Consider the following 22,952-nt stretch of genomic DNA (forward strand, 5'->3'; position numbering starts at 1 on the left):
ACATATTGTTGTTTTTCATTTAAAAGTAATAAAACACTTTTAGTTAAAAAAATCTCTAAATATTTCTATATTTGTTCTAGTTAAAGATGATTGCTTCAATATCAAAGTTAATTAGTGCTATTCAAATTATCCACTCAACTTCACAGTATTATAATACACCTCAGAGAATGACATCATTGTTTATTAAGGTATTTTTTAAAAATTTATCAATAAAGTTAATAAATAAAACTTTCAAAAGCAATCTTTTTACTACATTGTAGTTAGGGGAACCTGTTTGGATCACATCACTCTTTCTTGAATCAGGAGTTTGATTGTGAGTTTTTCTTTTAACATGGTACAAAATTCTAGATTGTGAATTTTTTCAGCCATTTGTTTCATTCTGGATTGTACTTTAGTTAAGAAACCTGACAAACTCCATCTGCACATATTTTAGTTTAAAGAATTGTTTAAAACCAAACATAAATCATGTTTAAAAAATCATAAGATTTATGATAATTGTTTCTCTCTCTTGCATTGCAAGTAGAAGATTTCAGATCTTTTTACAGGTTTTTCTCAATCTCATTCTCAGTTTTGTTTCTCATATCATTTTGAAATCCCCACTCTTTTAAAAAACTTATACTACAGTGGTTTTGAAATTAACCCTCAATGGGACATTTCATACTTGGATAGGTTTTCCAAAATGCTGTCATTTCTGAATTAAAAGAATTAATTATTTCAGTGCCATCATCAGTATCATTTTTTATTATAATAAAAATAAATCATTAATAAATTGTTATTCCTTTCATTTTAATGAAGTAATAGAGTTATCAGGAGTTGTTATAACAGTTTATTAGGCTCACTTCAATGTATAAAGTAATTTGAAAAAAATACAATTTTTAAGTAAGTTATTTATTTTAGGTAACTAATCAAATGGTAACAGCCTGTAAAGAATACATTACCGATAAGAACAAGGAAAAAATTTGGGACCAGCCACGTTTGTTATTAATTGAAAAATTAAACACTTGTAATCAATTAAACAGAGAGTATCAGCTTTGCTTTCAAAGGACAAAGAAAAAAATTGAAGGAAATTCTCAGGAAAAGCCATTTGAGTTTTCAGAAATGTATATATTTGGAAAGTTTGATACATTTTGTAGAAGGTCACAAAAGGTCAGTAACAGTAAAAGTTTAGTAAAAAACTGATAAATCTTATTTAAAGTGTTTTTAGTATTTAACTACATTTTCACATAACTCACGCAATAATTTTCTTCAAAAAAATTATTTGTAAAATTTTCACTGCACTAGAAAGTAGTAGACTTACAGATTAACATTGCAGTTTTACATCTAAATAGTTTTGCACATACATTTATTACAATGCGCCCATTATAATGAAATGACAGATAGATTGGACTGTAGGTTTTTACTTATGAAATGTTGTGAACCATATAATCTTTTATTGGACTTTTTATGCATACAAAGAATAACACACATCTTTAAAAAGATAATCTAGAGCACAACTGTGGAGACAAAATGGAAGGAAACAGAAGTTTAAATTTATGAGCAAAATGATCCTACTTTTGAAGCAAGTACCTCTTATAACGATGTCGGGTTTATAGTGCCTGCCATTAGTGAGATACATTCTCTTGCGTCAAACCTGCCTGCTTAGCCCGTGGCTGAGCCTGAGCTCTTTGGCGAGTTTATTGCAAAGCAGATTGTGATGCCAGTAGAATGCATCCTCACTTGTATAACATCCAGGCAAGATGTGACAATCAGTTTCTGCTGTTGTTCTGCACCTCCGACATTTTTTGAGAGATTGATATGGCATGCCTCAGTTCTAGTTGATCTTCTTAAGTATGGAACCAGACATGGCTTTCCAAATCAGAACCTTGTTGCCTGACTTCAAGTTTGTATCCATCATCCAGGCTCGGCTGACTGAGTTTGATACTGCGGTAGTTGTCAGAGCGGAGCTGTTGGTAATTTTACCAAAGTTATCCGCCCTTCTAACTTCACAGCACTCCCTCGCAGCCGCCAGGTCTATCCCTTGTAGACCTGCTCTATTCCACAAGATTCTGTTCTTCTGTGCCAGCCCCGCACCTACCACTTGGACCACCCCGTCCTCTGCCATTATTTTAGAGGCTCTCAAATGTTGAATGGCGATGCCCTTTGAGAAGTCCGGGACACCCAGACCCGCCCTTAGATGCATCCAGTCATTACTGCACCATGTGGGTAGATGTAAGATGTCTTTGACCCCATTCCTCACAAGCCGTGTCCATCGCCGAAGCTCGCAAATGCTGGAATCCGACATTCAGAGTATGTAGTTCATCCTAGAACAAACTACGTCCTTCAGGGTCTTCACTTTTTGCTTGGACTTGAGCCTGCATCTTGCTAACCTGGTTAGCCAAGACTTCCATTCTTCAGTCGGAAGCATCACTCTACCAGTCAGGTCAATTGCTACACCTTTTTCAAAAGTTAATAAATATGGAGTTATTTGTTAAAAAGTGTTACATTTTTTAGGAAACTATGAACCCCTAAGGTATTGAATCTGTAGGTGAACTAATTAAGTCAAACAAATCACTTAATTTGTTTTGGACCAGCTAATTTTCTCCAGAGTGCAAGATTGTTTGCTGATTACTATGGAACACTGGGATATTCCAGATACCAAATACATAACAAAGCTAGCTGTAATTCCTGATGCAATTCGCCGGGTTTTCCAACTATTAGATAAAAAGCTTTACTAAATTAATCAAAAATGCATTTGTAGCTAAGTGGTCATGTTTTTGGGAACTAAGCTACAGTATGGGGAATCTAGCTTTTTTGCAACAAACACATTGATAAATCACAATAATCTCTCCAAACAAAGACCTGCTTTATAAATTTTCTTGTTCATTTATACTGTATACTTTTCCAAAAATATCCCTCAAAAATTGTCATAAAAAACTGCTAACACATATTTACAATTTTTTGGTTTTTAATGGTAAAAACTATTAAAGTTATTAGCTATGTAATCACCTCCTTGCTGGGGGATGGTGGGTCAGAGGGGGCTGGAACTTGGTTCCAACCATAAGCACCTTCATCAAGGAGTCCATAGTGGTCCAAACCTGGCCTAAAACCTTCCCTGTGAGAAATTCTTAAATATTTGTTAAATAAATATTTTCCAAAATATAGAATTAAAATATTTCTTAAAACTTGTCGTAAGCTCTTTTCAATACGAAAAACATCAAAGCACTAAGAGTGCGCAATTTGTTTTTAAAGTCACTTGACATTTGTTGATGAAAAAGAATTTATATTTAAACTGTGATAAAACCATTTCAATTCCAATTTATTTCCGATGAAGTTTCTAGAATTCTATTCTAGAAACTTCCAGAATAGAATGCTAAAAACTTCTAGAACCTTCTAAAAGTCTAATCTTAGAAAATTGGGGATTTTTTTTCCAGAATAGAAGTTTCTAGAATAGGAAAACTGCAATACCAGAGTGCCAGAGGCCTGGAGAGATCTGGATATATGACCTGGTCCTACTAAATTGGGGTTACCTGACAATTTTTAAATTCATAAGTCAATATCTTGTACAGTTGTGAAGATACAGCCATTTCTGGGTGAAAGACCCATATTTTGACCTGGATTTTTTGACCAGCTATTGTTACTCCTGGGGTCAGTATCTGCCTACTGCCAAAATTTCATTGGAACCACTTCAACGCTTTGGGAGGAGTTTGAGGATACAAAAAAACAAACAGAATTTGTGTTTTATATGTATAGATAACACACACAGTTGTATACTTTTTACATGTCAAAAAGAGTCTAAAGTATCAACTTAAGATTAAAACTACTCTAAGAAAATTTCTTATTAAAAAGATTCTAAATGCTCTATAAAAAGAAGCTAACTGACAATCATACAAATAAATAAATTTGATGTTGAGTTTTTGTTATTATATTTGTTAGTATTAAATTTTTTATTTTCAAACAATATTTAAAAAGCCTTAGAGTTTGTTTATTTATCTCTTATTCTTGGTTGATATTATGTACTAAAATTCTGATAAGTTCCTTTAACTACTTTATGTCTTCAGAGGTTGTAAAAATTGTTTAGATTATTGAATTAATGAGATTGATTGAAACATACAGTATTTTGCATGTATCAAAAATTGAAGGTATTGATGCTATTGGAGTCCGCTTTGAAGCAATATACAAGAATATGAAGAAGAAACCATATGACATTCTTGATCACAGAAAAATTGATTTTGATCATGACTTTGATGACTTTAAAAGATATATTAGTGAAATTGATGTAAGCTAATTATCTGATTATATAATATCAATATTGATTTTGATGACTTTTTTAAAGATAACTAAATATCAGCATGTTTATTGTACTTATTACAGTTTTTAAAAATACTGAAATTATTATCCTTTAATTAATTACACCATAATTTTTTTTTTTTAATCATATTAATGAATACGTTAAAAAAAAGTTTTCTTGTTCCAGACTCATCTTCAAGTTTTTATTGATGATTGCTTTGAAAAAATGTCATCTACAGTACAAGGACTTCAGCTGCTTGCAAGGTTAGCTAAATATTAGCAGTTCACATATTTAGTCAGTACCATCAATTGATTCTATGTGATTCATGAAAATTAAAACATAAAAATTGCTAGTCTGAGCATTTTAAAATACTTTTTCTTTACTAAAAGCAAGCTACAAAAAATTACATGATCAGTTTCAGTTTCTGGGCATTCTGAAATTTTGAGTTGTTAAAGTCTTTTATATGGAAAAAGACATTCAAGATAATTTTATAAAAATAGTTAATAAACAGTATAATTATAAGTTCTTGCTTATTTAACAAATTGCTAAACAGCTAATGAGCTGCACATCAGTTAAAGATACAGACAAAAATAATGTAAAAAGTAGTTTAAAATTTCTCAAACTAAAAATACAGATTTTCTATGGAACTACTTAAACTTGGTATTTTGTTTTCTTACTTTTAACTTTGAAAAATTTAAAATTAAACATAAAAAAACACTCAAAATTTAAAAGCGATTTTTTAAAACATTATAATTATATTCAGATGTGTTGAAACATTAAGGTTCGATGGAGCACTAGTCACAGCTAATAGTAAACTTCCTTACATTACTAATAACATTTATTACAACTTTTTAGTACTTGTACCTTTTTAGATGTTTGCCTCATGATTTTTCTGACAATATCATTTTGGCTGCAACTTAGTTAAAATAAACTTCAATGAAAGTAGTTTTTTTTTTGATCGTTTAAATAAACTAATTAAAATCTTAGGTTTGAGATACTAAAGATACCAAGTTTAAAAGATACAATAGATTATAAGTATGATCAGTTGTTTATGCAGTTTGGTACTGAAATAATCAAAGTGGCAAAGGTAGTCAGTTTAGTTTTTCAAACAGATTTCTTTATTTATTTTATTAATAAGTACTATTATTGAAAATAATTTATCAGTACACAAACACAAAAAGTTGTATAGTGTCTGTGTAATTTTGTACTTGTAAAATGTTAATAAGTATTGATTTTTAAAACATATAAAATTAACAACTAATACATATTTTCAACTGTAAGTACACTTAATTAGTAATAATAAGATATGACTTCATTATAGATTTATGACAAATACAAAGATGATCCTCCCATTCCAAGAGATATGCCACCAATTGCTGGAAAGATTGCCTGGGCACGTCAATTAACTTATAGCATTCGAGAACCAATGAGTTATTTTGAAACACGTCAATCTACTATACTTAAAAAAGATGCTCTAAAAATAATACACACTTTTAATAGAGTTGCACAAGCTTTCTTGCAGTTTGAGGTGTTGTATTTTGATGCATGGTGCAAAGATGTTAATTCCATAAAATTAGGTCTAAATTAAACTTTTTTATTTTATGAAATATATTTAAAATATAGAGAACAGAAAAATATACAAAGTTTATCTCAGCTCAATGAATTACTTTGTTTATTAGAGTAATGTGCAAGTATTTTATTTGGAATAATAGTTTTTTTAGGCATTAAATGATTTTTATATATGAATATTTTTGTATCTGCTTTATATTTTAAAAATTTTTTCAGGACTCCAAGCCTCATTGCTGGTGCGCTATGGAGATACTTTCTTAGTAAATTTTGATCCCTTAATCACTCAATTGATTAGAGAAACAGACTGTTTAATCAAAATGGGTATCAATGTTCCAGAAAGTGCTTTGCAGCTTTTCCAAAGAAAAGATCAGTTAAAAGAGCATCATCATTTAATAAAAGTAAACTTCTATGATCTGGATAAAAATATAAAATCTTTAAAAAACCTATTTTTAATTTTTTCACTGAAATCAGTTTAAAGTGTACAGAGTTATAGATTTATCACAACTAGCCAATATGACCATGGACTTGTTAGTTGAGATTTGTTGTAGAATTTTCAGAAATAATTTTAACTTAGTTCATTTCAAAAACTTTCTTCAGAAAATCAAAAAATTGTTGTCCTCATTTGATATTAAAATTAAAAGTTGCAAAAAATATACTATCATAAAAATGATAAGAGTGTCTTCAAACATTTGTTAGATGAATAAATTTTTTAAACTTTTCTGGTGTCTTAAACTTAATATCTCGTCCAACTTTAGTTGCTCTTTTAATTACAAGCCTGTGAAATTGAAGGTGATTTTTTCCTTATGCAGTGTTTTTTAAATGCCTTTGATATCTTTTTAAAAGCAGTGTATTTTAGGTTTACTTTTAATATTTTAAAACTATCTTACCTAAATATTTTACCCAGAATTCCGCCCAATATTACTCAAGTTAGGCAAAGATTTAAAATTTATAAAAGATTTCTATTGCCTAGATTACTGCATTACCCAGTTAATATAAAAACATGTCATCATACTTATCAATATTTTTTGCGCTTACATTTTTTCTATTGAAATGTTTGCAGAGATTTTTCCAAAAACATTTTTATCCACAGCATATGTTGATAGTCTAATATATGGCATTGACAACCAACTGTTTACACTAGAGGTACCAAAAAAAATAAATTTGATGCAATCCCAAAGTTGACATTCATCTAACCTTAGTTCCCTTTAAACTTTAAATTTTGACTAGTTGAATTGTAAGAAACATTTCTAAATGCAATATCAATTAATTGATATTTGCTTGTCAATCACTAATAAATCAAATAATGTACTAATTAAATTTTAAAAGATATTTCTGAATTTATGAGAATAGTTATACTTACACCTGTTAATTTAAAAAACTAATTAAATTACTTTGTGTCACAAGTTTTTGCTAAATGATAAGAGTCAAACTTGTTTCAATTGCCTGTCTGTTCTCTACAAATTTCCAATATTTTGCGTGTTTAAAAAAGAGTGTGAGGGGTGAGGGTAGTGTAGGGAGCTTTGACTTTTTAAAAATCCTAAGATTGGTTTTAAAAAAAGAATTTTAAATGTAAATGAAATGCAGTAAACACCAATAGCTAATAATTGAATTGGATTGATAAAATGTGCAATGTGAGGAGAACCAATCGTCTCATGTCCAGTGTTTGCTTTAAGCATGTAACAATAATTTTAACTTGAATTAAAAATTAAAGTAAGACTTGTCAACTGTTTGATTTAATACAGTACATTAAAAATTTTAGAATATATAATGCTAAACAGTTTTATTTAAAAAGTAAAGAAGACCTGGTAAACTCTACTACAGATGATGTCTCATCGTTTCTCCTCCAAAAATATTGTCTGATTCCCTACCTGTTATTTAGCATTATTCTCCTTTTTGCATCACACTGCATGGTTGTACTACTAATTTTTTCTTTTTCAGGTGCTTCAAATCACATTTCATGGGCAATAATATGTAAAGCCTTAAACACATATCTGTGTTTAAACTATCGAATATTGTAATTTGAACATAAAAAGTTGACATTTATCAATGTCTTTTTTATCCCTTATTTTCAATTGAATTTCTAGGAGTTGCTTTTTTAAAGAGCAAGTAAATTATGCTTATATATGAATTTTTACCAAAGTTCATCATGTGTGGCCAAAATTTCATAAACATTAAAATTTTAAAATGGCCATGGCTGTAAATTATGATTTAAATGTACAAGTTATTACTAAAAGAGTTTTTAAATATTATTTATTGTAAGATGTTTTTTTTATTGTTAATATTTTACAGACAGTAATTGATGATTACTCCAAACTGAAGAAGGCAATTTCACCTATCTTTCTTCCCATGCTAAAACCTTATTTAAACAAGGTTTGTAAATTCCAAACATTATTGTTATCTTTTAATGTTTTAAAAAGTTAACAAGATTTTTTAATTTTTTTATAAATCCAAAGATATGAAAATTTTAATTATTTTCAAGTGTTTCAATTTTTATTTTATAAATGTTATGAGAAATATACAGAAGTCAATAAAGAGTTATCAGCTTGAATAGTTGTGATATTTCTTATTTACAAGATAGGAAAAGAATGTTAATTTAAATGTTAAAAATTTTTAAAATGTACTTTTTTTGTGTTATAGATAGAAGCTCGAATTTCACCAGGTCTGACTATGTTAAGTTGGAACTCCTTGAAAATTCATGACTTTGTTACAGATGTACACACACATTTAAAAGAGTTTGAAGTTCTTAACAAACAAGTAGTCTATTTATTTTTTATAAGCTACAAATAATATTATAATAAAGTTGATAGTATCAGTAAATAATATGTATTGTTTCTTTGATTAGCTAATGGACATCCATGATACACGTGTTGATTCATTATTAGATGAGATAATTAACACAGAGTTATGTGAAGTTCCTATAGATAAACCTTGGTCTGTTGAAGAATTCGAAAAAAGAACTATTGTAAGTTCTATTTGAATTCTATTTTTTTCTAACTGAATTGTTAATTCTTATCAAAGTTATCAAAGTTGGTTTTGACTTTTTAACAAAATTTTAATATTTTCATTTAATTTAAAAATAGAAATTATTACTGTTTTAGTTTTAGACAGCTGTGTTTAATGTTACATTGATTTACATATTCTATTGTTCCATTTTTCTTTATTATTACTTTTTGTTAACTCCAACATAATTCTATGATTAACGATATTTAACTAATTATTGCAACAAAGTAAAGAATAATAATTAGCAGAAACATTTTAAACTTATTTAAAGAAACTAATTAATTTAATGATTTGTTTATTCATTTCTTTAAAGGAGTTATGTAATCTTGCTGCAATTAAAATTGAAAAAAACAGTAATAGAATAGAGGAAGCAGTGTTTTCAATCTTAGAAGTGTTAAGTGGATGCTATGAAAAACTAAATGGTGGATCTAAAAAATTAAATACTCCTGCTGATCAAATCAATGCCTCTCCAGAAAAGGTGCAGTTTTGAAAATTTTCTCATAGTTTAATTAAGGAAAACAAAACAGAATTGTTCGAAAGAGATGTTTATTTTTCCTTATTTTTATTTATTTTTTAACATAAAACCAAAAATTTAATCAAATTATCTAAAATTGATTCTTCATTATTAAGAAATAGCATGTTTAAAGCAATTAAGACCTATGGAATAAGGGAAAAACCAGAATAAATATAAACATCTAAAAATCTGACCTCAGAAATAATGAAGTTTTAAAAGATTTTACAATGACTTATGCTTTTGGTTCTTTTTCTAAACTTGAAACTTTTACTTGTAATAGGCATTAAGTTATGAAATTTCAATTTTAAATTTGTTTGCAATAAGTAAGACATGTACCAGAAAAAATCTGTGCGTGTTCTGATGTGGTGTTTACAGAAACTGTACATCATTTAAAATAGCTAATTGTTTTAAAATGTGATTGTATTAATGTTGTTCAAAATTTAAACAACTCTGTTATTAAAACAATTAGCTTTAATTGAAATGTCATCAAATCAAGATAAGAAGCGAGAAAAAATTTTGCATTTTCTCGTTGAAAATCCTGGTGTATGAAACAAAACAATTTCTAAAGAGCTGCAGATTGCTTTGAGAACAGTGCAGAGCATTGTGAAACGATTTAAGGACACTGGTACAAATATAAGAAAATCAGGAAGTGGAAGAAAAAAATGTTTTGTTAGACGAGATCTTAGTAAAAAGGTAAAAAATGCCTTAGACAGAAAATCGGGGATTTCTTTTCAAACATTAGCAAATAAATTTAAGACAAGTGCTTCCACTACACAAAGAGTAAAGAGAAATTGTGGTTATAAATCTTATAAAAAGAAAAAAGTCCCTTGTCGTGAAGAAAAGCAAGAAAATGTCGCAATTCGATGTTCAAAGCTGCTCTATAAAAAATTATGTGCTAAAAAATCTTGTTTGATTATTGACGATGAAACTTATTGTGCTGCATATTTCCGATCTCTTCCAGGACACCAATATTATTCAGCAATTAATTGCAAGAAACTGAATTCCAATTATAAATGCATTGGAATGCAAAAATTCGCTAAAAAATTCTTAGTTTGGCAAGCAAATTTTGAATGTGGTGAAAGAAGCTCTTGTTTTGTGACTACGGGAACAATTAACACCAAAATATACATAAAAAAATGCCTTAAGAAATTTAGCATCATGTCACTACTCTGGGACAACTTTAAACTGGCTTAGAGAACATAAAGTAGATTTCGTTGAAAAACACCGCAATCCACCAAATTGTCCCGAACTACGTCCTATCGAAAGATATTGGGCTAAAAGAAGCCAAAAACATTAAAGACTTCAAAAATAAATGGATGAAAGCTACCAAAAAAGTCCAGCTGAAGACTGTGCAAAAGCTGATGTAGAGTGTAAAACGCAAAGTGCATGCGTTCTCACGTACAAAACTTCACAAAATTTCTTAAGTGAAATTTAAAAATATTAATATATGTACTTTCAAAATATACATAACATTCAATATCGAAATACAATAGTTAGATAAATATCCTTTGTAATGTCCGCACAGATTTTTTCTGGTACATGTCTTAAGCTCTCAGTCATTTGAAATCAAGTGTCAGCCTATAAACTATTTTTTCTGTTGATGTTTCAAAAGTCATCTGAGCTCTAAAGTGGAGTAAAAATGGTAATCATCTGATATAATAACGTATAACAAGATATTATTTAAAGTTGTTGTTAATACTGAAGCTGTTCAGATTAAAGTTGTAGTTAAACCATCCTCTTTTTTCTGGCATGTTCCTAATCTACCCAAATTTGTAATGCTTAATTGTTAAATTATCTCAAAGTTGGAAAAGTAAAAACTACTTTATAATTTAGACAACTTTCTATGGATTTCTATGAAGTTTAACTTTTGAAAAAGCTTGACTTCTCACAAGTTTCAATTTGGATTTGTTAGCAAAGGTTAACTTTGTTAAATCTTATTAACAGGTTACTTGGCAAGACACAGCTGTTGTCAACAGAGAATATGAGGAAGAAAAATCTGAACTTATTAATATATTTAACAATAAACTTATTGATGCCCTTTTGAGATGTATACGAAACTCATTAGATGTTCTTAAAAGAAGATTTCAAGGGTACAAGTTACTCTTGTGGTTATTTTTTTCAGTTGTTTTTAAATTTTTTTATTTTATTTTTTAATTTTGTTAAAAGTTTAATTTATTCAAAATCAAATTTTTTTTTTGGTGGTCAAATAACTGTTATAAACTATGTTGCTGGTATTCTTCATACATGTCATTTGTTGTTATATTTGTTGTTGATACAGTAGTTGATAAAGAATCAATAATTAATAGAGAATCTTTTTTTCCCCTTAATTGAAGCAAATCATACAACTCAAATGACAAACATTCCAACAAATCTACATTACCATTTATCAAAGCTGACATTATTCTTGCAATCCCAAATGTTGTAAGTATTTTTGTTCCAATCATTCAAAATATTTTTGAATATGAAAAGTCTCTATTGCTTTATATCATAATATATTGATATAAACATAAAAGTATTTAGATCAATACAAATTCCTTTAAATTTTTACAATTCTACTATTATTATCAATTTACAAATCATGCTTTATACACTGTACAAAACAAATAGAAAATGTTTCTTAGATTTTTCAACCATCTATTGATGATATTCAACAAACATTGAATAAGTGCTATCATTCAATTTTGGAGGTTTGCAAAAGTGTACAACAATGGAGTCAGATTGGAGATTCAGGTTTAAAGTTACTTTAGTGGACTGCAATAATGATTGGTGTAAATAATAATAAAATGGAGAATAATTGATATAAAAATTTTTTTTTTAGTTTTTGTGTTTCAAAATGAAAGATTAAATTATTTTTTTTTGTGTGTTTTTTTTTTCAGAACCTGCAATCCCGAAATCAAAGAATTTCTATAAATATATCACTGATCATAAAGATGTCACCAAGCTTTTAGTAATGCTTAGTTCAGCAATTAGTTCCACAAAAGCAGACACAAATCAATCCATTGAATTCTTTAATAAATTTGATTTCTTATGGAAAGCAGATCGTGATGCTACAATTCAGGTAGTTATGGCTTTACAGCTGCATAAATTAATTCTTGCAAATAGAATTTTTGTACCAATATTTAGCAAAGCTGCTAAAACTAAGTTTTGACTATTTAAACACAAAGGTCTTAATGATCATCAGTTAAATATTGTTTCATAATTTTCGTACATACAATTTTCATGTTTTAAAATTTTCTTCATAAAAACTTTTACTTTAAAGAATATTTGAATATTTATGTAATAAATGCTTTTGTAGAACTTTATGCTTACTAATCCCATCTTATCCGAGTTTAAAGCTGAAATCATAAGATATCAGGAAATCGAGCAAAGTATCAATGAAATTCCCAATATTTTTTGCTTTGGTCATTGTGCAATCCAATTAAACTCTGAACCTATCAAGATTGCTCTTAAGGTAGAAGCGCAGTTATGGAAACTGGCTGTAGGGCAATCTTTGAACTCCAAATATCGTGGTATTCTTGAAGAAGTGGTTTCTTTTATTGCAGATTATTCTAGACGTCTTACACACCCTATCCAAGATTTAGATGATATTCGATTTGTTATGGGAGCTCTTTCAGATATCAGAGAAAATGAAATACGACTTGATATGTTACTAAGTCCTATTGAGGTTTGATTTTATAATTTAAAAATCTTAATTTTGACTTCAAATCTTTTAAATACCGATTTAAATAAGTGTACATTTAGGAAGCTTACAGTCTGTTAAATCGATTTGCAGTTCAGTACAATAAAGAAGAATCAGAAAAAGTTGATTCATTACGATATTCTGTTCAAAAGCTATTTTACCAAGCTGTAAGTATTTGATTAACCTTTTTGTTAATTTGGATGTTTTTTAATGAAACTTATGTCAGTTATTTTAGATTAAAAAGAAAAGTATAAACTTTTTCAGTTCATAACATTTAACTTTTTGCAAAAATAACAACAAAAAAATTTCAAAAAAACCATTTTGTAATAGATTTTATTTTATATAAAGCTCTACATTTTTAAAGATCTGATCAAATGACTATGATTTCTTATTGACCAAATCTAATCCATAAAATTTTATACACCCATCAAGCTGGCTGATTACCTAATGCTGCTTTCTAATTTTCATTGATCTCAAAAACTTTTGATAATCCCAAAAACCAATCATTGTTTTGAAATGATAAAACATTTTGTACTGGTAAAAAAAACAAACAGCAAGTTAATGGAGTTGCATGATTATTGCTTCAAACCAAGTGAGAAATAAAATAATTGCAAATTTTAAAAAATATTCATTTGAATGTTTATTTACAAGTTTAAAAGTTCATTAAACATTATTGTTCTGATCCTTATCAATAATTATAATTGAAATATAATAACAAATGTTCTTGAAAAACTTGTATCCAATGTGGTTCTACCCAACCCAGAGCAGTTAGGTTAAATTGGTCCATATAACAGGAATAATACATGGCGTTTTTTTTAAGTTAATGCTTCATCAAATTTATGTTTGAGGTAATCAACTTTTCACAATTTTATTACATCTTTCAAAAAAAACTTAGGGGTTTCTTTTTTTCATACAGACATACATTTTTAAAAATATTGTCTACCTTTGTTTATGACTTTATTTTCATATTCAAAATAAATTACCATTTGTTAATTTGCTGATGTGTTTTTTACTATAACTGAACATCATTTCAATTAGTTAAAACTTCAGTTTGTTTAAATTACTGCATTTCTCTGGTTAAAAAGTTTGTTAAAGAAAAATAAAAAACTAAAGCAGTAATATTGATTCTTTATTTGTATTTATTTCTGCAGTCTGCTGTTCAAGCTGAACTAGTAAAGATCCAACCAAAGTTTTGCGATTGTTTGTTAGAGTCTGTAAATGTATTTAAAGTTGAACAGAAAGTATTTACTGATGAATATTTCAAGGTTATTTATAATTACTTCTTTTGTTTTAATTCAATTTTTTAAATAAATATTTAAATGTAAATTTTTGCCTGTTATTTTTTATTGAACAAGTTGTGTCTGATATTTGGCTATGCTTTAATATAATTATTTTATTAGATGGGACCAATGGTATTTGGAATAACCCCTCAGGAAGCTAGTGATAGATTGGCTCTTTTTCAGGTATAAAAACATATTTTAAAATATAATTGTTAAATTTTTACTTTTTAATTATAACTTGCTTTTTAAGATACGATTTGATGACTTATGGAGGCAATATCAAACATACTCAGGTGGTGAAGAATTATTTGGACTTCCATTGTCTGAGTATCCACAGTTTTTGCAGATTAAAAAAGAACTTGGACTTTTACAAAAACTTTACGGATTGTACAATGTTGTTATTGAGCGCGTTAACAGCTATTATGATGTCTTATGGCATGAAGTTGGTATTGAGAAAATAAATGTTGAACTCATTGATTTTCAAAGCAGGTAAGTTAATGATAAAGCATGTTGGTATTTATAGTTTTATTTTATTCCTTTTTCTTTTAACTTTTAAAATGTTTTGAAAATTTTACTTTTAGATGTCGTCGTTTACCAAAAGCTTTAAATGAATGGGATGCATATAATGAACTGACAAAAAAAATTAATGACTTTTATGATTGTTGCCCACTTTTGGAGATGATGGCAAATAAGGCTGTAAAGCAACGTCATTGGGATCGCATGGAAGCAATAACAGGACATCATTTTGATGTAGACAGTGATAATTTTTCATTGAGAAATATCATGGAGGCACCTTTGTTACAGCATAAAGAAGATATTGAAGTAAAAATATTTTTTTCAAAGAAAATCTTAAGGAAATTATATTACAAAACATATTAATAATATTTTTAAACTTAAGTTTAAGTTAGAAAGTTTGTTTTATTTAGGACATATGCATCTCTGCTGTGAAAGAAAAAGACATAGAAGCTAAACTATCAGTTGTTGTCAATAACTGGACAGCACAGGAGTTTACATTTTCTTCGTTTAAAACTCGTGGAGAACTACTTTTAAAAGGCTCTAACACCACAGATATTATTGCATTACTTGAAGATAGTCTTATGATACTAGGCTCTCTTATGAGTAATAGGTGTAATGATAAAAGTTCATTTATGTTTAATACCATCAATTTTATTTTATTTATATATGATCTCTTAAGTTAAGATTGACATCTTTTAGTTAAAAAAGAAATCTAAAAATATCTTTTGTTTAGATATAATGCACCATTTAAAAAAGAAATTCAAACTTGGGTGCATAATTTGTCAAATACTTCAGACATAATTGAAAGTTGGATGGTAGTTCAAAACTTGTGGATTTACTTAGAAGCTGTTTTTGTTGGTGGAGACATTGCAAAACAACTTCCTAAGGTTATTTTGATCAGACTTATATTAGTGAATTTTTTTGTCTCATGGGATTTATTTAAGTTCATTAATATACACTTACAGAGCTATGAACTCCACAAATATCCTTCAAGGGTATTACATAAAAGAATAAAAGTTAGAAAACAAGTATAACTTAATACTTTTGTATATAAAAACAACTTGGGGAGTTAACCTGAAAATGCTCAGCTATAGCTTATATGATTTCTTGGACAGGACTGACTATATTCAGCTGCTAAGTATTCTCAGCAGCTGAATACAATCATTCTTGTCTACGAAATCATAACAGCTAAAAAGTTGATTTGGTGAATTTTGGTTAAAAAAATGTCATGTAAAGTTAAGTCAATTCATAAACTTTGTTAGTAGTAATGGTTAAGTTGCAGTATTTAAAACTAACTCGTGTTAAACTTGAAAGTATGCAGTTTTTATAGTTAGACCAAGTGGTTGTCTGGTTCTTTGATGATTTTGGTATTTCAAGAAATCTAGAGATTCTTGTTAAAAAATGTTACTCTAGATTAGAAAGGTTTTAACATTGAATGCATAGCTTCAAACAATTTAATTAAAATTTACCTTGCTCTGTAATGTATTTACATTTTATTGTAAGTTTCAAATCATTTAACTAAAATCTACATTAAAGTGTTAAAACTATAAAAACAGAAAATAAAAATTCTTTGTCTATTTCTGTTTTTGTATCAGTTTCATTTTTGTTATGTTATATACCGGTGAATAAGGTGAGACTTCTAGCCGCTTAAAATGGCTCAAAAATGTTACTTTAGAACATAAGATGAAAATATTAATCTTCAGAAAATACACTTTAGCTCATGCCATTTTTATAAAGCAATAACCTACTCCTTGCTGTTAAAAATTTAGTTTACTTACAATATAGTTTGACTTATACAAAGGTATATACAGTATCTGTTCATAGTGATGTTTTACAACAACTATAACCTTCTCTTTATAGAATTTAGAGTAGTTTTAACTAACCTCTTTGGAGGTATACATTCTTCATTTTTTACTATGCTGCAACTATTTTTTTAAGTTTTTAGTTCAATTGTAATAGTCATTGACTGCACAATTAGGAAGACCCAACTATTTGATGAATAGTTGTTAATTTAAGTTAAAAAGTAGTATAATATAAATTTAATGTAAAAATGAGGTAGTTACTTTTGATTTTATAAATAAGCTATTGCTAGCTAGTTCTTTGATAGTGTGTGAGAGTTGTCTTTCTTTTCACCTTGAGTTCAAAGTTCGCTCAACTATTAACAGTGCCATTTTTAAAATTTCTTTTGTAATAGTAAAATTGAAAACATTTGAAATATGTTTTTGATTACTAAGAATGTGCTTGTAGTATTATAGTTAAAACCAATTATAATATTAACGATGTTACTATACTTAGCTGTGTGTTTAGTTAAATACTTGCAACTAGATTTTAAAGTTGTGTACATATGAGGTAAATAAAAAAACGTTTCTATTTCTATTTTATTTATGAATATAAAATCTAAAAAATTAGTGTTATTTTTTTTTTGCTCTTAGGAAGCAAAGAGATTTCAAAGTATTGACAAGTCTTGGGTTAAAATTATGGCCCGTGCTCATGAAATGCCAAATGTTGTCCAATGTTGTGTTGGTGATGAGACAATGGGGCAGCTGTTACCTCATTTACATGAACAACTTGAATTATGTCAAAAGTCTTTAACAGGGTACCTAGAGAAAAAGCGTCTACTTTTTCCTCGTTTTTTTTTCATATCTGATCCTTCACTACTTGAAATTCTAGGTCAAGCCAGTGACAGCCACACTATTCAAGCCCACTTGCTTGGAATTTTTGATAATACAAAAAATGTTGGTTTCCATGAGCAGGATTATGATAGAATTATTTCTATTATATCTAGTGAAGGAGAAACTGTTCATGTAAGTATTTTCTTGTGTAAGTTGTTTGAAAAAAAAATGGTTTCAGTTTCTGAATATTTGAGGTTAAATATATTTTTAAAATGCTGCTAAAAGGTTTTTTTTTATAGTCATTAAGAACTATTATTTATAGTCATTAAAAATTAAAAAGTTAAAGGCTCAATATGTTATAACTTTTTATTACTAGTATTTAATTGTAGTTAGACAAATCAGTGCAAGCCAAGGGTAATGTAGAAGTTTGGCTTCTAGAACTACTTCATGAAGCTCAAAATTCTCTTCACAATGTTATTCATGATGCCTCTATTACAATCAAAGATGCTGCTTTTGACATGATGAATTTTTTCAACACTTTTGTTTCACAGGTTTGTTCTAAATATGAAAATTGATTTGCTGTTTTTTCAATTTTTTCAATTTATTCCATTAAAAAAAACAAAGAGTGAATCATGCGGTTGTAAAAATAAGGATTTTTTGAGGTTGAAAAGAGACTATAAGAGTCCCATATTTTTTTTGATTACTTACTTTTAAGGTCAATTTGCTTGGAATACAAATGATATGGACAAGAGATGCAGAAGTGGCATTGGAGAATGCCAAGCAAGACAAGCTCATAATGAAACAAACTAATCAAGCATTTTTGCTTCTTTTAAATTCCCTAATTGATATTACCATTCGTGATCTTACTAAATTGGAAAGAACAAAGTTTGAAACTCTAGTGACTATTCATGTTCATCAAAGAGATATTTTTGATGATCTTGTTAGTATTCAAAATAATTTATTTGTAGTTTTTAAACTGTCATTACCATAAAACAACTTATTTTGTCATGATAACTACTGTCAAACTCCAAGGATACCTAATTTAATGCTAGCAGTAAATATCTCAATAACAATATCATACTTGAAAATTTAATTAAGTTTTTTCAATTGTTATTTTTCCCAGGTTAAAATGCATGTTCATAGCACACAAGATTTTGATTGGTTAAAGCAATCCCGATTCTATTTCCATGATGATACAGACAAATGTATTGTTTCAATCACTGATGTTAGTTTTGAATACCAAAATGAGTTTCTTGGTTGTACTGAACGGCTAGTAATTACTCCTTTAACAGATCGCTGCTATATAACAATTGCTCAAGCTCTTGGTATGTCTATGGGTGCTGCTCCTGCAGGTCCAGCTGGAACAGGAAAAACTGGTAATTTTTGTATAAAAAAATTTTTTTTCTAAGTAATTTTGCAAATTGGTTTTTGTTTTGTTGAATTGGTTTTTGCAATGGTTTAATAAGAATACTCATACTTTTTAAAACATAAAACTTTACTTTTAAAATTACTGTAAGAATAGTTTGTTTCTTTTGGTGTTCAGGCAAAAGTTTAACAATTTTGACTTTTAAATTTTTTTAAACATATAGAACTGTTTACTATTGATATTTTTTTGTCAACTGTTTAAGATCTTAGTAAAAAAAAGGAGTATTATAAAGGAAAGTGCAACTAATTTTGTACTATTGTATATTTTTGAGTTGCTAAATGTTAAATTTTTTTCACTTATTTTAGAAACAGTGAAAGACATGGGTAAAGCTCTTGGGAAGTATGTTGTTGTGTTTAACTGTTCTGACCAAATGGACTTCAGAGGATTGGGAAGGATCTACAAAGGATTGGCTCAGGCTGGTGCATGGGGATGTTTTGATGAATTTAATCGCATTGAATTACCAGTGTTATCAGTTGCAGCTCAACAAATTTATATTGTATTAACAGCAAAAAAAGAAAGAAAGAAAGAATTTGTTTTCTCTGATGGTGATGTGGTAGAATTAAATACAGAGTTTGGTATCTTTTTAACAATGGCAAGTCACACCTATTATTATACCATATTTTGGAATTGGTATTTTCTTTGAATAAACAATTTAAGTATCAATATTCATTTAAAACAATTTAAGGTTTTTTCTCTATATTGTAACCTGATAGATTTCTTTAATTAAATAAATTATCATACCTTAGAATCCAGGTTATGCTGGTCGCCAAGAGCTTCCAGAAAATTTAAAGGTTCAGTTCAGGACTGTTGCAATGATGGTGCCTGATCGACAAATTATCATGCGAGTGAAACTTGCTGCATGTGGTTTCCTAGAAAATGTTGTCCTTGCACAAAAGTTTTACACACTTTACAAGCTATGTGAAGAACAACTTACTAAACAAGTTTGATTTTTATAAATAGATTTTTTGTGTTTTTAAAATTTTTTGAAAGTCTGATTTAAAGGCTTTTTTTATAAACAATATGTACTTAAAAATGATACAATAATGTGAGCTTAAATTTTTTTTATTTACTTGTCCGATTTTAGGTGCACTACGACTTTGGTTTAAGAAATATTCTTTCTGTTTTGCGAACACTTGGATCAAACAAACGATTGAATCCAACTGACAGTGAAAGTACAACTGTTATGAGAGTTTTACGCGATATGAATCTCTCTAAATTGGTATTTTTTATATTTCACAAATGTTAATTTTTTCAGGTTATTCGCTAAATTTGAAATACTTACACTTCCATCCAGGATTCGCAAAAACTCAACCTAAAAGGTTTTTACACAAAAAAATTTAAAGTTTGGCATAATAAAAAACTGATATTGAGAAATATAGTGGTTTGAGCTACAGTTAACAACAAATCTACTTATGATAATTTTCTTTTCTTTTTTCAAAAGTAACTAAAGATTAGTGCCTACATTGGTTCCTTTCACAAATATATTTGAAGGAAAATGTAGTCATCAAATATATTGAATTGAGTTTGATATAATCTGAGTGCAAAATAGACCATTATATCGTGTCATAGACTGGCAAATAAAAGCTTTTGTAGTATACAGTAGATTACTACAAGATTTTTTTTTTTAAAAACTTTTTTTTTTTTTTGGAAGCACCTGTTATTATTGAAACATAACACAAAGCTTCATTCCCATATAAGATGTATGTTCATACATCTTATATGGGAATGAAGCTTTGTGACAGTTAAATTACTTATTATGTAGTTTCTAATCTAAACACAATAGTATCAAACTCAATATTCCCTGGCTCAAAAATGACAATATTTTGTATGTCATTTACATAAATATTCATATTATTTTAGTCAATCCTAAAATAATATTTTCTTTAATTGACATAGAAAATTGAAATTTAATTCAAAATATAGTAAACTAATCTATTTAGTGTTGGTCAGATTCAAAGCTCTGCAAACTGTGCTGTAACATCTCCTAGAATAGTTAAAAATCCTACAGTTTTAATATGATGCTGGTTGATCACAATTTTGTATAAAAACTGAAACACAGTTTATTACCTAAGGATAGAATAAGAATAAGTTTTAAGTACTTAAAGCTGAAATTTTAGTGAAACTTTCAATATTGAGAAGAAATTTATTAGTGTAGACATTAAATAAACAATGGTAAAATTGTACTGAACAGTGTTTACTCTCCACACTATTAAGTACAAAATATTTGTCTCTAGGCCTATTTGACAAAAAAAGGACAAGACATCTAAAAGCCACATAATAGTAAAAGAAAGCTTCTTTATCTCTTATACAAAATGAGAAATTAGCTCCATATAAAGTGGATACTTTATAGAGATTTAAGCAAACAATGTGGCGTTTCGTGGCTAAATTTTCACAGATTATAATTTGAAGCAACAGTACTGTATGATCAATGGATCAAATTACAAATTTATTTTTAGCATGGTACCATTTAAAAACTTAGGTTTAAATTGGTGGAAAATAGACAAATTAAGAGACAAATGCCTTGAAATTGCTAGCTAATTTTCCAAGGTTTATGTGCTAGTTTTATGGTTGTCTTGCAAACATTGGATCAATGGAAAGATTTTTCTCTACCTTGGGCTTGTTTGTGTTTACAGGCATTTAAGATCAAGAAATACACAAACTAAAACTTATTAGGTCCTATAATGATTGATATTAGTTACAGACTTGCAGTGCTGCTAAAAAAATATATAGTTTAAGTTAATTAGTTAACATTTAGCCATATGCACTCTTTCTTGTTTCATTATAAATTTGTATAAATTAAAGTACTGATAATCTGAGCAAAAACCCAATTTTTTGGTTTTTTGCTGGGTTTTTGCTTTTGAATTTTTTTAAGGCAGTTTTTGGGTTTTTTTGAGTACCAACACTGCTCCATGCTAACAACAATTTAACAAATTATTGGACAATTTACAGATTATAAAAACTAACTAGCAGAATCAAAATTTTGGCAGTTGTCTAATATAAACCAATAAATGCCACTAATTCTTTAAAGTAAGTGAAGATAATTTTTACATGGTTAAACTAATATATTTATAAGTAATCTTCTGTAAAATCCTCTTTGCAATTATAAATTTACAGCCTGGTGTCATGTGATGATAAAATAAGAACAAAGAATAAAATGAAGTCTAAACAATACATATGTGCAAGTCTATGCTTGCTAACACAATAGTTGTACAATAAGTAGCTATAATACATATATTACATGATATACATTAAAAAAAAAAGCTTAGATTGTACTACATAATAAATTTCTTTAACTATACATTCAGCTCTATGGCCAAACATAAGTATCCATGCTCCCTAGTTGAGAACCACTTCTTTAAAGCTACTATAATATTGATTATCTTAAGGTGAGTATTAATAATTATTTTAAGGTGAGTATTGATAATTACTCTTAGATAAATATTTTTAGGTTGACGAAGATGAACCTTTGTTCTTGAGCCTAATTGATGATTTATTTCCTGGAATTAAGCTTGAAAAAGCTGGTTACACTCAGCTTGAAGCATTTATTCAGAAAAATGTAGAAGAGAGTGGTTTTATCTATCATCCTCCTTGGATACTTAAAGTCATCCAAGTATTTTATCTAAAAAACACTATTTTTTGTATTTTTCTTGCTGAAATGAACTAATATTTGCAATTTAATATTCATGTAAAATTTGTTAAATTATCTTTTTACTTTATTCGACTGCACTGTTCCCTTTTTTTGTGCTTTCTTACATTCATTCATTTTTTAGTTGTTTGAAACTCAGCGAGTAAGGCATGGCCTTATGTGCTTGGGACCTAGTGGTGCAGGAAAATCAGTATGTATATCTATGCTAATGAAGGCTTTGGGAGATCAAGGTGAGCCACATAGAGAATTGAGAATGAATCCAAAAGCCATAACTGCACCACAAATGTTTGGTCGATTAGATGCTTCTACCAATGATTGGACTGATGGAATCTTTTCCACATTGTGGAGAAAGACATTAAAAACAAAACTAGGTAAGATTCTAATTGTTTATAATTAGCCATGTGAAGAAGTGTACTTCATTTTAATTAATTTTATCAGTGTTA

The 22,952-nt window shown here is 28.4% G+C and overlaps 1 protein-coding gene across 5 annotated transcripts in view; it reads left to right on the forward strand.

Moving 5' to 3' along the window:
* LOC145193266 (dynein axonemal heavy chain 8-like) overlaps positions 1–22,952 on the forward strand; it is a 73,046-nt gene that overhangs the window by 9,952 nt on the left and 40,142 nt on the right. For 3 of the 5 annotated variants that reach the window (XR_016456125.1, XM_090099459.1, XM_090099462.1), the window contains exons 9-40: positions 81–188; positions 898–1,146; positions 4,058–4,255; positions 4,454–4,530; positions 5,255–5,354; positions 5,589–5,844; positions 6,053–6,234; positions 8,126–8,206; positions 8,474–8,590; positions 8,679–8,798; positions 9,150–9,314; positions 11,295–11,440; positions 11,684–11,771; positions 11,972–12,080; positions 12,227–12,408; positions 12,646–13,014; positions 13,092–13,196; positions 14,181–14,294; positions 14,430–14,492; positions 14,560–14,798; positions 14,891–15,131; positions 15,236–15,435; positions 15,559–15,712; positions 17,258–17,629; positions 17,827–17,988; positions 18,153–18,377; positions 18,561–18,813; positions 19,169–19,455; positions 19,610–19,804; positions 19,948–20,082; positions 22,312–22,473; positions 22,634–22,880. Coding sequence is in view for 4 of the 5 variants with exons in the window: in XM_090099459.1 (XP_089955585.1) it covers positions 81–188; positions 898–1,146; positions 4,058–4,255; positions 4,454–4,530; positions 5,255–5,354; positions 5,589–5,844; positions 6,053–6,234; positions 8,126–8,206; positions 8,474–8,590; positions 8,679–8,798; positions 9,150–9,314; positions 11,295–11,440; positions 11,684–11,771; positions 11,972–12,080; positions 12,227–12,408; positions 12,646–13,014; positions 13,092–13,196; positions 14,181–14,294; positions 14,430–14,492; positions 14,560–14,798; positions 14,891–15,131; positions 15,236–15,435; positions 15,559–15,712; positions 17,258–17,629; positions 17,827–17,988; positions 18,153–18,377; positions 18,561–18,813; positions 19,169–19,455; positions 19,610–19,804; positions 19,948–20,082; positions 22,312–22,473; positions 22,634–22,880 (5,701 nt within the window). In the remaining variant the exon portion in view is untranslated. Of the gene's footprint in view, positions 1–80; positions 189–897; positions 1,147–4,057; positions 4,256–4,453; positions 4,531–5,254; positions 5,355–5,588; positions 5,845–6,052; positions 6,235–8,125; positions 8,207–8,473; positions 8,591–8,678; positions 8,799–9,149; positions 9,315–11,294; positions 11,441–11,683; positions 11,772–11,971; positions 12,081–12,226; positions 12,409–12,645; positions 13,015–13,091; positions 13,197–14,180; positions 14,295–14,429; positions 14,493–14,559; positions 14,799–14,890; positions 15,132–15,235; positions 15,436–15,558; positions 15,713–17,257; positions 17,630–17,826; positions 17,989–18,152; positions 18,378–18,560; positions 18,814–19,168; positions 19,456–19,609; positions 19,805–19,947; positions 20,083–22,311; positions 22,474–22,633; positions 22,881–22,952 lie in introns of those variants that run through there. The other 2 variants (XM_090099460.1, XM_090099461.1) reach the window with 2 other exon arrangements.

Source organism: Hydra viridissima, unplaced genomic scaffold, assembly GCF_058129835.1.
Source record: "Hydra viridissima isolate aposymbiotic clone 2 unplaced genomic scaffold, HvirCarnegie_v1 scaffold_10, whole genome shotgun sequence".
Classification (NCBI taxonomy): domain Eukaryota; kingdom Metazoa; phylum Cnidaria; class Hydrozoa; order Anthoathecata; family Hydridae; genus Hydra; species Hydra viridissima.